Below are 13110 nucleotides of genomic sequence, written 5' to 3'. Positions count from 1 at the left end.
CTGACTATTGTTTTCTAATGTCCTGCTGTCCTTATTTTAGCTGACCTTAGCACATAATGTGAAATTTTCATAAAATTATATTGAAAAAGTTACTATAACTAACAGAAAAGCACTCTCTAAGAGCAGCTTGGTATTGCTTTCTCTAAAAGAAAGTGATTTCAGTGAATTTTATATATTTTTTTAAAATAAGTCATCTTGTGTCAGGTAAAGGCCACACTTAAACCCAAAGTTTTTAGAGTCAAATTTGGAAATAGTGAAAGATTATTCCTGTGTTTGTATGATTACCCCAAAGAAAGAATAAATACTGATGTTTAATAAATAATTGGTACAGAATTAAAATATGCTTAAATACATCTGACATTTGTTTTTAGCTGAAGAGGAGGCTGCTAAGAGACGGCAGATGCAGGAAGCAGAAGTGATGTATCAGACTGGAATGAAAATTCTCAATGGAAGCAATAAGAAAAGCCAGAAAAGAGAGTAGGTAGCACTGCTAAGTCCATTCTTCCCCCGAGATAGGGCATTACTGAGACAAATAGCCGAGTTCTTTTTTAAACTGTACTGCCAGAGACACAGAAGATTTCTCAAGTTCATTACAAGCAAATGTAATATGATTTATGGGCATTAGTAGTATTGCTTTTGTCAAATTTTAGCTTAAGGTAAACAGGTTTTAAATATAGATCATAAGAATGAACGAGTAAAGTGAAAGTAATTGACAAAAATTCTAATAGTTTCTAAGAACCAAAAATGCATATACTATTCAGAATTCAGAATCACATTAAAACAAACAAAAGGCATTATTGTGAGATGTGTTGTTTGCTTTTTGTTTTGTAATTTTCAACTGGAATTTAGAAATTTTGCACTTGGGAAAAACATAAAACAAGTGACTGTCTTCTAACATTTTATGTCCTTGTAATTTCAGCTGATTTTGATACAGTCTGTGCAAAGATTTGAAAAGAAAATTGCAGTGATTATTACTGGATTATTTACTGGACATCATTACATTATAATTCTCTTATTGTAAATCTAGTTAATTTTTTTAATAGAAGTTTTTAGAATTACTATTAGTGTAATCAGACTAATCCAAGATATCAGGAAAACTGGTACCTAATGTAAAAACAAACTAGGATGTTTTCTACATATGTAAGTAACATGACTTAGTAGAAATAAGATATCAGAGGGATTCTATAACGTAAGAAAATTATTTATGCTGCATTTTAGTAGATCTTGTAAGACTTCAAAGGCAGTTTCAAAACTTTACTAATTATTATAATTGCTTGTATTTAAAGAGCATATCGATATCTTCAAAAGGCAGCAGGCATGAACCATACCAAGGCTCTGGAGAGAGTGTCATATGCTCTTTTGTTTGGTGATTACCTGACACAGAATATCCAGGCTGCCAAAGAGATGTTTGAGAAACTGACTGAGGAAGGCTCTCCCAAGGGACAAACTGTAAGTGCTCTCTCAATGGAGAAGCTCTCCGCACACGGCACTCGTTAATTTTAACAACAGTTTACTCTTTGTGCCATGACTTCTTTTAACAAGTAAGACTGGAAGACAAAATGTCTTTAAATATCAGTTTTGTGGCAGACCATTTTATCAGTCTTCTTGGATAGTATTTTTCCTTAATCTAAGAACATTCATGGTCAATGAAGGTATTTTTGCAATTGCATCTTGCAAGTACAATTACATTTGTACTTTTACAAATTAGATCTGTAGCAAATGAAATGTGAAGGTAATTGTTTTTTTATCTGAAATTACTTGCCATCGCCTTTTTTCCAAAGTTCACGTGCTGCAGCTCTTGTTAATTTTGGTGTTTTTTTTTTAATATTTTATTACAGAAGTGTTATGTCCATATAGGAAACTAGAAATACAAGCTAACAAAACTAAGAAAGTAAACATCACATATGTCCCACCCAGATATGAGCAGTGATAATGTAGTAGTGCATGCGTATCCTTCTAGACCTTTCTTTTTGTATGCGTGTATATATATGAATGTTTTATTAAAATTAAATGCCACTGTCTACTGTTCTGTGTAACTTGCTCTTTTCCGTTAACAACCTTCCCCTTTCTATTTCAGCACATTTTATTTCATATAATATCTATACTATGTTTACATGGTGTTGAACCAAAAAATTTCTTTATACCTGTTTTGTCGAAACTAGAATCCAGCCCAGGACTATACTCATATTTGGTTGTTATTTCTAGCATAGCCCCTTATCGTTTTTGTCTTTGTTAGAGATAGGGCCCATTTTTCTGCAGAATATCTTACTTCTATTTATTAGCTTCTTCGTGATATCCTTTAGTTGTTTCTCCATCACCTATATTTTCTGTGAACAGAAATTTACAGCTAAAGACTGATGGACTCAAGTAAAATATTTTTGGCTAGACTACATTATAGGGGATGTTGTGTATTCCACATTGTGTCACTTCAGTTGATAATGTAATATGTGGGTGTTTCCCCATTGGTAATGCTAAGATTGACACCTGGATTTAGGAATCCACCATACTTATTCAACATGCCTTCAGTAATCAGGTTTATTCAAGCTATGGGATTTACTTAAAGATAAACAAAATTTCTAATCAGAGAAAGTCTATTTTCGCGCTATTTAAACAGTAGCAGGAATCGTAACCATTGTTTTCTGTAGAACAGAATTCCTAATGACTCTGCAGCTCTTTCACATTCTCAGTTTTTGTTTATAAACAGATTATATCTTAATTGCTCCCCTTTGTTTTCAGGGCTTTTTTCCCTTCTTTGAATAAATCCGTCTATTTAAAATTTACACCTATATTCTTTATCTTCGGCGGCATTCTGCTCTGAAGAATGGTTTTACTTTATAAGGCATCATTCCCCTCTAATATTAGAACCTTACAATGCCATAGTACTTTACATTGCAAAGCACTCTCTCTGTGGAAATTAATTCTAGTTGATGCAATAGACAAAGCCCCCAAATCACAGTGGCTTAGCACTACAAAGGGTTATTGGCTCATGCCAAGTTTGATGCAGCTCCACTGTTTGCATCACTCTTCTCTGAATGGTGATTCTGGGTCATGGGCTGCTTCCATCATGTGGCTGCACCATCTGGAACACAGAGCTTCCAAGCCCTCATGAAGGGAGAAGAGAGAGCCAGAGAATTCTCTGGGATGTTTTTATGGGCGAGGCCTAAAAATGGCTTATATCCCTTCCAGCCACATCCCAGGCATATGAACCTACTTAACTACAAGGAAGACTGGGAAATGTAGATTTTCATGAACACAACAGTCAGTGCCACATTTGCCTTTGTAACTTTAGCTTGTACTCTCGTGTCAGGGATGATCCACAGAAGGCCAAGGGGAGAACCTTACCAGTGCATCGTTTGCTCAGTTGTGTTTTTTTAGAAAATTGTGTGTGCTCTGGCATTGCAAACTCACCTTTTTCCCTTGACCCCTTCAACTTGACTCCTTGCTGCCTCCTCTTATATGTGCAATAGTTTATCGTGGTAATCTCTTGTCGTTTTTCGTAATGTATCCCACTCTGCATAAATAGAGAAATACGTTGATGTACTGCTGGGGGATTGTTTATCTTCACAATGACTGTTCGTAAAGATAAAGCAAAAGTCATATTTAAGTGTGTTCAGCTTTGTTTTTTCTAGTTAATATTTATGAAATTGTCGTTCATCTTCATGCTAAACTTTTTGACGTGTTTAAAGTTACATTTAATTGTGTAATTTGTAAAGCCCTGAATGTATTTCTAAGGCTCTTTAATTCCACAGTTGTGCATAATTGCATTCAAATCTTTTAGCATTTAAAGACCCTTGCATCTTTTCATAGTGCATAGAACTGTGTCTGTTTCAGATAAACTTTCACCGAGGAAGAATCCTTACTTTTACCATTTTATTTCAGGCTCTTGGCTTTCTTTATGCCTCTGGACTTGCTGTTAATTCAAGTCAGGCAAAGGTAATAATATTAAAACTTTATTGTGTATTATAATTTGAGCTGAATAAATATGTACTTATGTTCAGTTAAGCATCTTTTGTTCTTTCACAGGCCCTTGTATATTACACTTTTGGTGCTCTTGGGGGCAATCTAATAGCCCACATGGTTTTGGTAAGTACTACTACAGTGGAAGACTAATAACATTAAGCAGCAGAAGAATTCGTGGTTTACAGTGGCCACAACTATTCCAGCTTTCATGATTGAGACTTGCTTATATTAATTAAGACCAGATATTCAGTTGAACATCCTTCAAATTCTTATTAATGGATATAACAAATTGAATCTACATGTGAATGAAAATGGGTAGTGTCCATAATTTTTCTTTAAAATAATTAGTTTGGCTGATTGCCTATAAAAGTAAAGATCTGAGAAATGGCTTTCTTTTATTTTCTCTGCATGGGAATTATCAGAATCACTTTTTAGATTAGATAATCATACATTTTATTTTTTTTCAGTTTTAATCTACGATAATATTTATTCCTCAAACAGCAATTGAAAGGTTCCTTTCAGATGAATTTTTAAGAAATATGAAACATTTTTTTATGGCAAAAGTATGTTAAATATTTTTGATAGAATTTTTTTATAATTATAGTTACCAATCTTTGTAAATAGTGGCTACAGATTAAGAACATTAAATATTATACATGTTGTTATGCAATAATGCCCTAAGGATTGTTGAAGTTTATAAAGTTATTTGTCTGTGCAGAATGACTCCAGAGAGGTCTACTTTCTGTTTTCTGCCCTTTATAATTGGCTATCTTCCCACTTATTCGGAAGCCATTTCTTGCTGGTGTTAGGGTGCCTGCTTCCAGTAGTCTCATTTTCTCTATTTTGCTAATTTGTTACTTCTTTGGTAGTTTGGAAGATTAAGTTTTGTTAAAATTTTGTCTAAAATTAGATAAAAATTGGTTCTGAGAGAGGGCCTAAGTAATTTTCTCTAATGAGTAAAATGCACACGCTTCATAAATAAAGTTCAATCATCTATTATGATTGCTCTAAGAACTTAATTATTTATTTCTGAGTATGGTTAGCTTTATTTGTTCCCCAAAAAAATGCCACTGTAGCATGTGAAACTCCTGTCTCCTCACCTGTAGTTGTTTTACAGGGTTACCGATACTGGGCTGGCATCGGAGTCCTCCAGAGTTGCGAATCTGCACTGACTCATTATCGTCTTGTTGCCAATCATGGTATCTGTTTTTCTCCTTCACCTTTTAGGGGGAAAAAATACAGAATTAATTTTAAATACGTTTATTTTTATTGTACTATTTGAAATATTGTGATTGGCTCTCTTAAGTGGACTCATCTTTAAACTAGTTGATTAAGAAGTACTTTTTTATTTAATTTTGCTTTGGGTTCTACTTTTAAGTATTTTGTGAAAAAGTATGATTTATTAATAGATTACTGTTTTGTTATAAGTAGACTGCTATAGAAACGGTTTCCTTCAACATCGTATCTGTTGACGTTTGGCAGCTGGAATTATACTTTTCTCTGTGGGGTAATCCTTCTGACTTTCCTCTGTGTTTTTACTTTATCCCTCTGTTTCAGTTGCTAGTGATATCTCACTAACAGGAGGCTCAGTAGTACAGAGAATACGCTTGCCTGACGAAGTAGAAAATCCAGGAATGAATAGTGGAATGCTAGAAGAAGATTTGATTCAATATTACCAGTTCCTGGCTGAAAAAGGTGATGTACAAGCACAGGTATGTGTTTAAACATCTCAGGGAATATCTTTACCGTGTTGTTTATTTTACAGTAAGGGGGAGGGAACAAGCACTTGTATCTGGAAGTAACATTTTCATTGCTCTGAGCAATTATTAGTTACATATTAGAATTACCTGAGGACCATTTTTTTTTAAATACCAGGAGTCCCATACTCTCAAGAGATTCTATTTGGGTTCATCTGGGATGGCATCTAGGCATTGATAGCTCCTAAAAGCTGGCCAGGTGATTCTCCCACATACCACAGGTGAAACTCACTGCTTTAACAGAGTGGCTTTAACACTGATGATGAAAGCTCTTACTGGAGTCACCAGTGATGAAAACTGTCATTTTCTTTAATCAAGAAGTCTCTGGAATATTTGGAATATCAGATGCTTTTCAGAGCTATTTACTTTTTATGTTTCTTTAGCTCATCTTAGCTTTTAAATTCCTCGAGGTCAAGAATAGCAGGTTTGTTTAATGGAAGTTGTATGATGTCCATCAAAATACTCTGTGTGTGTGTGTTTCTTAGCTTATTTTTAATATTTTGATGACATTAAAATAAAAAGAACTTTAATATTTATCTATTTTTCCTGTTAAGCTTGCAGTTGTTTCTGAGTTAGAATATATAAGAGATGAGCAATAGATACTTATTAAGAATAATTAGTTTTAAGACTAACAGAAGGGAATCTTAAATTAAAAAGAAAAAAAATTGTAGTCAAAGGTAGATCCAAATCTTTAGCTGAAGAAAATTATACTAAAGTCATCTTGTTAGATTAAGTATCTTTTTTTTAACATTAATGATATGTTTGAGTTTAAATTGTCTATTTTACTGGCTTTCTGTTTATCTTGCTTTTCCATGTTTCCTTTTCTCTCGTCTCTTGCCCTCTTTTGGTTTGAGTGCTTTTGCTAGCACGTCTGTTCCCCTCTGCTAGCATGATACTACTCTTTTAGTGGTTATCCAGGGATCACAACTTGCATCCTTGACTTTTATAAAAGTCAAGGATGCATGTTAGCACTTTTACCACTTAGAGCGCTTTTACCATTTCCGGGACAACACAGAGATCTTAGAGTACTCTGTGTGTGTTTTCATTCTAGATATTTTTGAACCTCACACGATACCATTGTTTTATACACTACATGTTAATTTAGAGTTATTCACAAATGTACCTTTTCATTGCTCGTTATTTCTTACTGCATTTCCAAGCTTCTCAAGAATTTTCTTTCTGTCTGAAGAGCAGCTTTTAGTAATTTTTTTAGAGCAAGTTCACTGGGAACAAATTCAGTTTTAGTTTATCTGAAAATACCATTATTTTACCTCTATTTCAGAAGGATACTTTGTTATCAAAAGCATACATTTTTAGTTTTTAAGAATTTTAGGTTAATTGAAGTAGAGTAATATTTTCGGGAGTTAAAACTAAATCTTTAGTGTTTTCAGTCACGATTAGAAACCTTTTTTTGACAAAATGATTTCTTGTTGCTCTGATTTTAGTTATGTACCGGATGTCACCATTCACTTTTGCCTTGTTTTTCTTAATTTTCAGGTTGGTCTGGGACAACTGCACCTGCATGGAGGGCGTGGGGTAGAACAAAATCACCAGGTAACTAACTGTCCTTTTACCAGGGCTTAGCACTCGTTATAGCCAGAAACGATGCTCCAGATGTATTTGTCACTAAGTCAGTGCCAATATCAAGCTTGTGTTATTTAAACACCCCTAACAAATGAGCTTTTAAGATCTAACTGACCTTTAAAGAAGCTGAAGAATAAAAATGTGAATATACCTCAGAGTGGTGAGAAAGATTTTATTAGTTCTAAAACCAACTTCTCAATACTCCCCAAAAAATACACATATAAAGTCTTGGTTTTCTGTAAGTATGTGATAAGAGTATGTCTTAAAACACCTTTTAGAGCCGGCAAATGCCTGTAGTACCAGCTATTTGGGAAGCCGAGGCAGGAGCATCACTTCAGCCTAGGGGTTTGAGACCAGCCCAGGCAACATTTGTGAAACCTTGTCTCTGAAAAAAGAAAAAAAAAAAAAAAAAAAAAAAACGCACCTATAGAACTGTGGAAAATTTTGTTTGTGAAAAATTACAACTATACAACTGTTGCAATGTCCAATCTATATCTAGCCACCAGGTTTTGTTGCTTTCTGTCCTAAAGATCACTCTTCTCTTTCCTTCTTTTTCTGTCACTGCACCTACCATTGTCTGAATCATCTGCCTGCATTTCCTAAGCAACATCCTATTTCTGTAAACCACACATCTGATCATATGTTTCCCTTGCTTAAAACCCTTGAGTGGTCTGTGATTCCAGTGGCTTAAAGACCAGAACCTTTAACATGGCATTCAAGGCCTTATACCAGTCTGTTTACCTCACCAGCCGCTTGCTCTCTGCGTCACGGGCACATGGACCTTTGCTCAGGTCTTTGAACATATCAGAAACCTCCCTGTCTCGGGGGAGGTTTCCATAATGCTAGTCCCTCTATCTAGAGTAAATATTACCCCATCTACTTTCTTCTTGGAGCAAATTTCTACTCATGCTCCAGATTGTAGCTCCAACCTGTAATATATTTCCCCTGACCCTGAACCCCACTCCAGGAGTAGGTCATGTACCACAGTTAGGATTCCTAATAATCTGTATTCCTGTAGCCCTTGTCCATTGTAAACTTAAGTAATTATGCAATTAAGTTGTTTTCCCTGGTAGAACCTAAAGTCCATGTCTACCCTGTTTGCCACTTTGTTCCCAGCCCCTAGCAGTACCTAACACATGGTAAGTTCTCAATAAATGTTTATCAAACTAATAAAACTTTTTTTACCAAGCCTATTAAGTATTCTAATTAAGATTATTGGAGGCCGGGCGCAGTGGCTCACGCCTGTAATCCTAGCTCTCTGGGAGGCCGAGGCGGGCGGATTGTTTGAGCTCAGGAGTTCGAGACCAGCCTGAGCAAGAGCGAGACCCCGTCTCTACCAAAAATAGAAAGAAATTAATTGGACAGCTAAAAATATATAGAAAAAAAATTAGCCAGGCATGGTGGCGCATGCCTGTAGTCCCAGCTACTTGGGAGGCTGAGGCAGTAGGATTGCTTGAGCCCAGGAGTTCGAGGTTGCTGTGAGCTAGGCTGACGCCACGGCACTCACTCTAGCCCGGGCAACAAAGTGAGACTCTGTCTCAAAAAAAAAAAAAAAAAAAAAAAAAAAAATTATTGCATAGACCACATCCCATCACCTTTAAGGTTTAGATTGTAACAAAATAACACTTATCACTAAAACTATACCAACTATCTGTAGGGTGTCTTTTTTATTATTCAGACAGCTTTTGACAGCTTTCATTGTCTCTAAGTCATTAAAATCTATGTTATTAGGCCAGTGAAGCATCAAATGAGCTGGTTAATAAAAATGTTAGGTGAGAGAAGGGAATTCTGAATGAGAGTCTGCAGCATACCTCTTATATTAACTAGTTTGAGAATATTCTTGGTGTTGTATGCTGCGTACCTATATGTAAAGAAAGGGACTACACAGTGATAAGTTATTTCACCATCTTCTCAGAAGAAGGAAAAGGAATTCCCAATATGTAATCCCATTAATTCAAATATTTCTGTACCCATTATGTGCCATTCACTGATAGACATTCAGGGTACAATACTGGACAAAATAGTTCTGGTTTTTGTCCTTTTGAAGCCTCAAGTTTAATAGGGGCATTGGATAGTTTTTAAATGATCATACCAATAAATATGTAATAAATTGTGGTTATTGTTACAAAGGAGAAATACAGGATACAATAATTGTTAATGAGTAGGAGGTATTAATTGTCAGCGAAGACTTCTCTAAGGAGAAGTGGATGACATCTAAGTTGACAGTAGAGGTAAGGTCATTCCTGGCCAAAAAGAACAATATGTGCGTGGGCTCAGAGACAGAAAGGAGTATGGCTGGGGTCCCCGTAGTGCAGAGGGCAAGATCGAAGAGTGCTGAGATAAGCAATACCTGGTCATGTCAATGTAGCCCTGCAACCCTTCAAGGGGCTGCAAAGACCACCATGTTCAGATTTAAAAAACAATGGCTTTGGCTGCAGTATAGAGAATGAATCAGAAGACCCCAAGAATAAAAGCAAGGAGATCAGGGAGGGGAGTATTCAAAAAGTTCAGATGAGAGAGAATGTGGCTTAGACTAGACCTGTGGTAATGGGAGATAGCAGATGGATTCAACACGTGTTTGGTGGTAAAAGTAAAGGGACTTAGTGTGATAGATTGCGTATGAAAGGGTGGGCGAGAGCCTTGAGCAGCCAATAGTTGGTGTTGCTGTTTACTTAAACTGAGAGGCTAGAGGAGAGGCAAGTTGGGGTCAAGGAGAGATGTTTCCAGGTTCTGTGTTTAAGCAGTGAACATACAGGTAGTTGAATAGACATACTGATGGTTGAATAGTCTGATTTGGAGCTGAAAATATAAACTTAGGAGTTGCCAATATCTAGATAGTATGTGAATCCATGGGATTGGGTAAGATTGCTTAGAGAATGTAAAGTAAGAATGGAGTCCAAAAGCCCTGAAGAACTTTAATGTTTTGAAGTCAGCTGGTAGAATAAGAATCAGCAAAGATTTAGATGACACAGGCAGAGAGTTAGGAAGGAAACCAGGAGAGAATGGCATCTTGTAAGCAAAGCTAGAAGAGTCTTTCAGGAAGGAAAGTCTGGTGGGCTATGCCAAATACTGCAGAGAAAGGTGGAGTGAGATGAGAGAACATTTTTATCAGCAATATGAAGGTCATTGGTGGCCTCGAGGTATCTTTTTGAAGTAGTGTGTATGCAGGCCAATTAAGACTAGACTGTAGAGTGAATTGGAGTACATGTAGCTAGTCATTATTGGAAAGAAATTGGGGGTCTGCAGGAGAGATGCAAATTGTGTATTTTGGTTTGGGTTTTATTTTTTAAAAGCAGGAGATTGAAGAGCGTTTGAACGGGAAAGGTTTTGAAAGAGGAAGAGCTTAAATCATCAAGGGAAAGAAGGAATAACGAATGGTACAAGGTCCTTAACAAAGATGAGCAATACAGTTTAGAGTGATAATAATAAATTTGTACTGCTACTATTGTGTTTAGTTGTGTGATTTTTTAAGTAGAATCAAGAATTTTTCTCTAAATAGTACAAAAAAAGAGTGTATTCCTTTAGAGAACTATGAAAATATACTCCATGCCTTGGAATGAGTTCTTAGTTTTTCCTTTCTCCCAGGTTACCAGTAGAGAGCTAGATCAAAGAAGTCAAGCTGCTGTGAGCTGTCTTTTAAGCAGCCTGATGCACACTTTGCCTGTAAATAGCAGAAGTCTTCTTGGCCCTTAAGTTTAGGGAACACAAAATTTCTTTGCATCTGCAACTATGAAATGACTTAATGTGAAATTGTAACTTGATGCAGCTATTTGGTAAAATAAAACTTCTAGATGTACTGATTTCTATTTTGAGATATTGATAAGTGGATATTCTTGTTTTTAAAGCTACTTCAGTATAAGAAGATGTTTTTAATTTTCCTGAAATAATTATTTTGGCTAAAAGCCAAGGGCAGATTCTATTAAGAACTAATAATTTTAATAAATTATTTTCTTACAGAGAGCTTTTGACTACTTCAATTTAGCAGCCAATGCTGGCAATTCACATGCTATGGCCTTCTTGGGAAAGGTACTGTACAACCTGTGAATGTATTGGGTAATAGCAAGAGGTGTTTGCATAGTCGGCATGTATTGTATTCAAGATCTACAGTTTACCAAAAATAAATTGAAATAAAATTTCCAGTGCAAAGATATTATATCTTGTCTGAAGGTATGTGCTATTCTAAGGCATTTTCTTAGGCAACTTAAACATAACATAGCATTTGCTCATCGGTCTGTTACTTCCCCATTGAAAATAGCAATCACTGTCTCAGCTCCTCCTTTTCGTGTAATGTATGCAATAATGAGGAATTCGTTCTTGAATCTGTGCAATTTTTTACTAAGACTGTCACAATTGCCTGTTTCCTTTTCCTGCTGAGTAGAGGTAGTTAGAATTTGTTAAAATTTATCTGTAGACCTTTTAATTGTCTTAAATGTGAGAACAGCCGTGACCCACCTCTCAATGTAGTTCTTATCTTAAGCAAGGCAACATTTAAGTCCAGAGACTTATTGAATAGATTACATATGTCATGAAAGAATCTCAAAACTTCCTTTTTCAATATTTTGAAAAATAATATAAAGCAATGGACATTTTCATCTATAACCAAATCTTAAAGTAAGGGAAGTTCACATGGAATATATTTCAAAGGTTTTTACAAATAGGAAAATCTTATCAGTATTTGCCACATGATCATAACTAGTTAATTGGGGCCCAGAAACTTTACATTTAAACATTCCAACCATTATAGCATAGAAATTGGTATTCTCCCATCTCTTTTTGTTAAGCATTTAAGAATTTTTCATTCCTTGCCTTTTTGTTCTTGCTCTGAATTACTAATTATCCCTATCTTAAACAATTATTTCCCTTGGCAGGGTGTGGTGGCTCATGCCTATAATGCCAGCACTTTAGGAGGCCAAGGTGGGGAAATTGCTTGAGGCCAGGAGTTCAAGACCAGGCTGGGCAACATAGCAAGACCCCATCTCTACAAAAAAAAATTTTTTTAAATTAGCCAGGCATGGTGGCACATGCCTGTACTCCCAGTTACTTGGGAGGCTGAGGTGGGAGGAGCACTTGACCCAGGAGTTCAAGGCTGCAGTGAGCTATGATTGTGCCACTGCACCCCAGCCTGATCAACAGAGTGAGACCCTATCTGTGTTTAAAACCTTTTAAAATAACCTTTTAGTTATTTTTTTTCTGAATTTATGGCCCATTCTTTATCTTGTCCTGGGGAAAGTGGTGGTGAAGGTAAAAGGAGAGTGGATGCTGCTAATAGCTCTTCCTTTTTTCCTTTAATCACTGATCTGGTCCTAAGCAAATTATTAACCATTTGACTGGCTAGGGATAGAGTGAGAAAAAAAGATTCACCTTGGGGTTAAAAATCTCTTGAGACTGATCTACGAGCTGATTTTATATATTCATGTTTACAGATAAGTCATAAATTTGATACAACATCAAATATATATAATGTTAAAATGTTTGCTTTTAAGGGTTTGCTTTTAATTCTAAAATATCCTGTGGGGGATTCTATACTTTGTGGAAAGACTTTATGAGATCTAAGAAAACTGAAATGAAATAAGATAGGAGAAAAATGTAATTGGAGAGAGGGTTATGGCTGTTAATGAAATTGGGGTCTGTTTCCCAGATGTATTCAGAGGGAAGTGATATTGTACCCCAGAGCAACGAGACAGCTCTTCACTACTTTAAGAAAGCTGCTGACATGGTAAGACTTTATGACTCAAGTGTATTGAAATGTATACCATATTATTAATATTTTAATAAATTTGTTATATTGAAGAATTAATCATAACCAACT

General features: G+C 35.7%; 1 protein-coding gene across 1 annotated transcript in view; it reads left to right on the top strand.

The window, feature by feature from the left end:
- The window catches only part of SEL1L (sel-1 suppressor of lin-12-like (C. elegans)), a 58465-nt gene that overhangs the window by 34016 nt on the left and 11339 nt on the right, over positions 1 to 13110 (top strand). Inside the window, exons 5-13 of the mRNA XM_012656277.1 lie at positions 372 to 477; positions 1287 to 1449; positions 3880 to 3933; positions 4024 to 4083; positions 5078 to 5159; positions 5518 to 5672; positions 7215 to 7271; positions 11259 to 11327; positions 12940 to 13017. Coding sequence (XP_012511731.1) covers positions 372 to 477; positions 1287 to 1449; positions 3880 to 3933; positions 4024 to 4083; positions 5078 to 5159; positions 5518 to 5672; positions 7215 to 7271; positions 11259 to 11327; positions 12940 to 13017 — 824 coding nt within the window. The remainder of the gene's footprint in view (positions 1 to 371; positions 478 to 1286; positions 1450 to 3879; positions 3934 to 4023; positions 4084 to 5077; positions 5160 to 5517; positions 5673 to 7214; positions 7272 to 11258; positions 11328 to 12939; positions 13018 to 13110) is intronic.

The sequence above is a fragment of the Propithecus coquereli genome, unplaced genomic scaffold (assembly GCF_000956105.1).
Source record: "Propithecus coquereli isolate 6110/MARCELLA unplaced genomic scaffold, Pcoq_1.0 Scaffold5, whole genome shotgun sequence".
Lineage (NCBI taxonomy): Eukaryota > Metazoa > Chordata > Mammalia > Primates > Indriidae > Propithecus > Propithecus coquereli.
The sequence above is the reverse complement of the archived record's forward strand: the minus strand, read 5'-3'. Positions and strand labels throughout refer to the sequence as shown.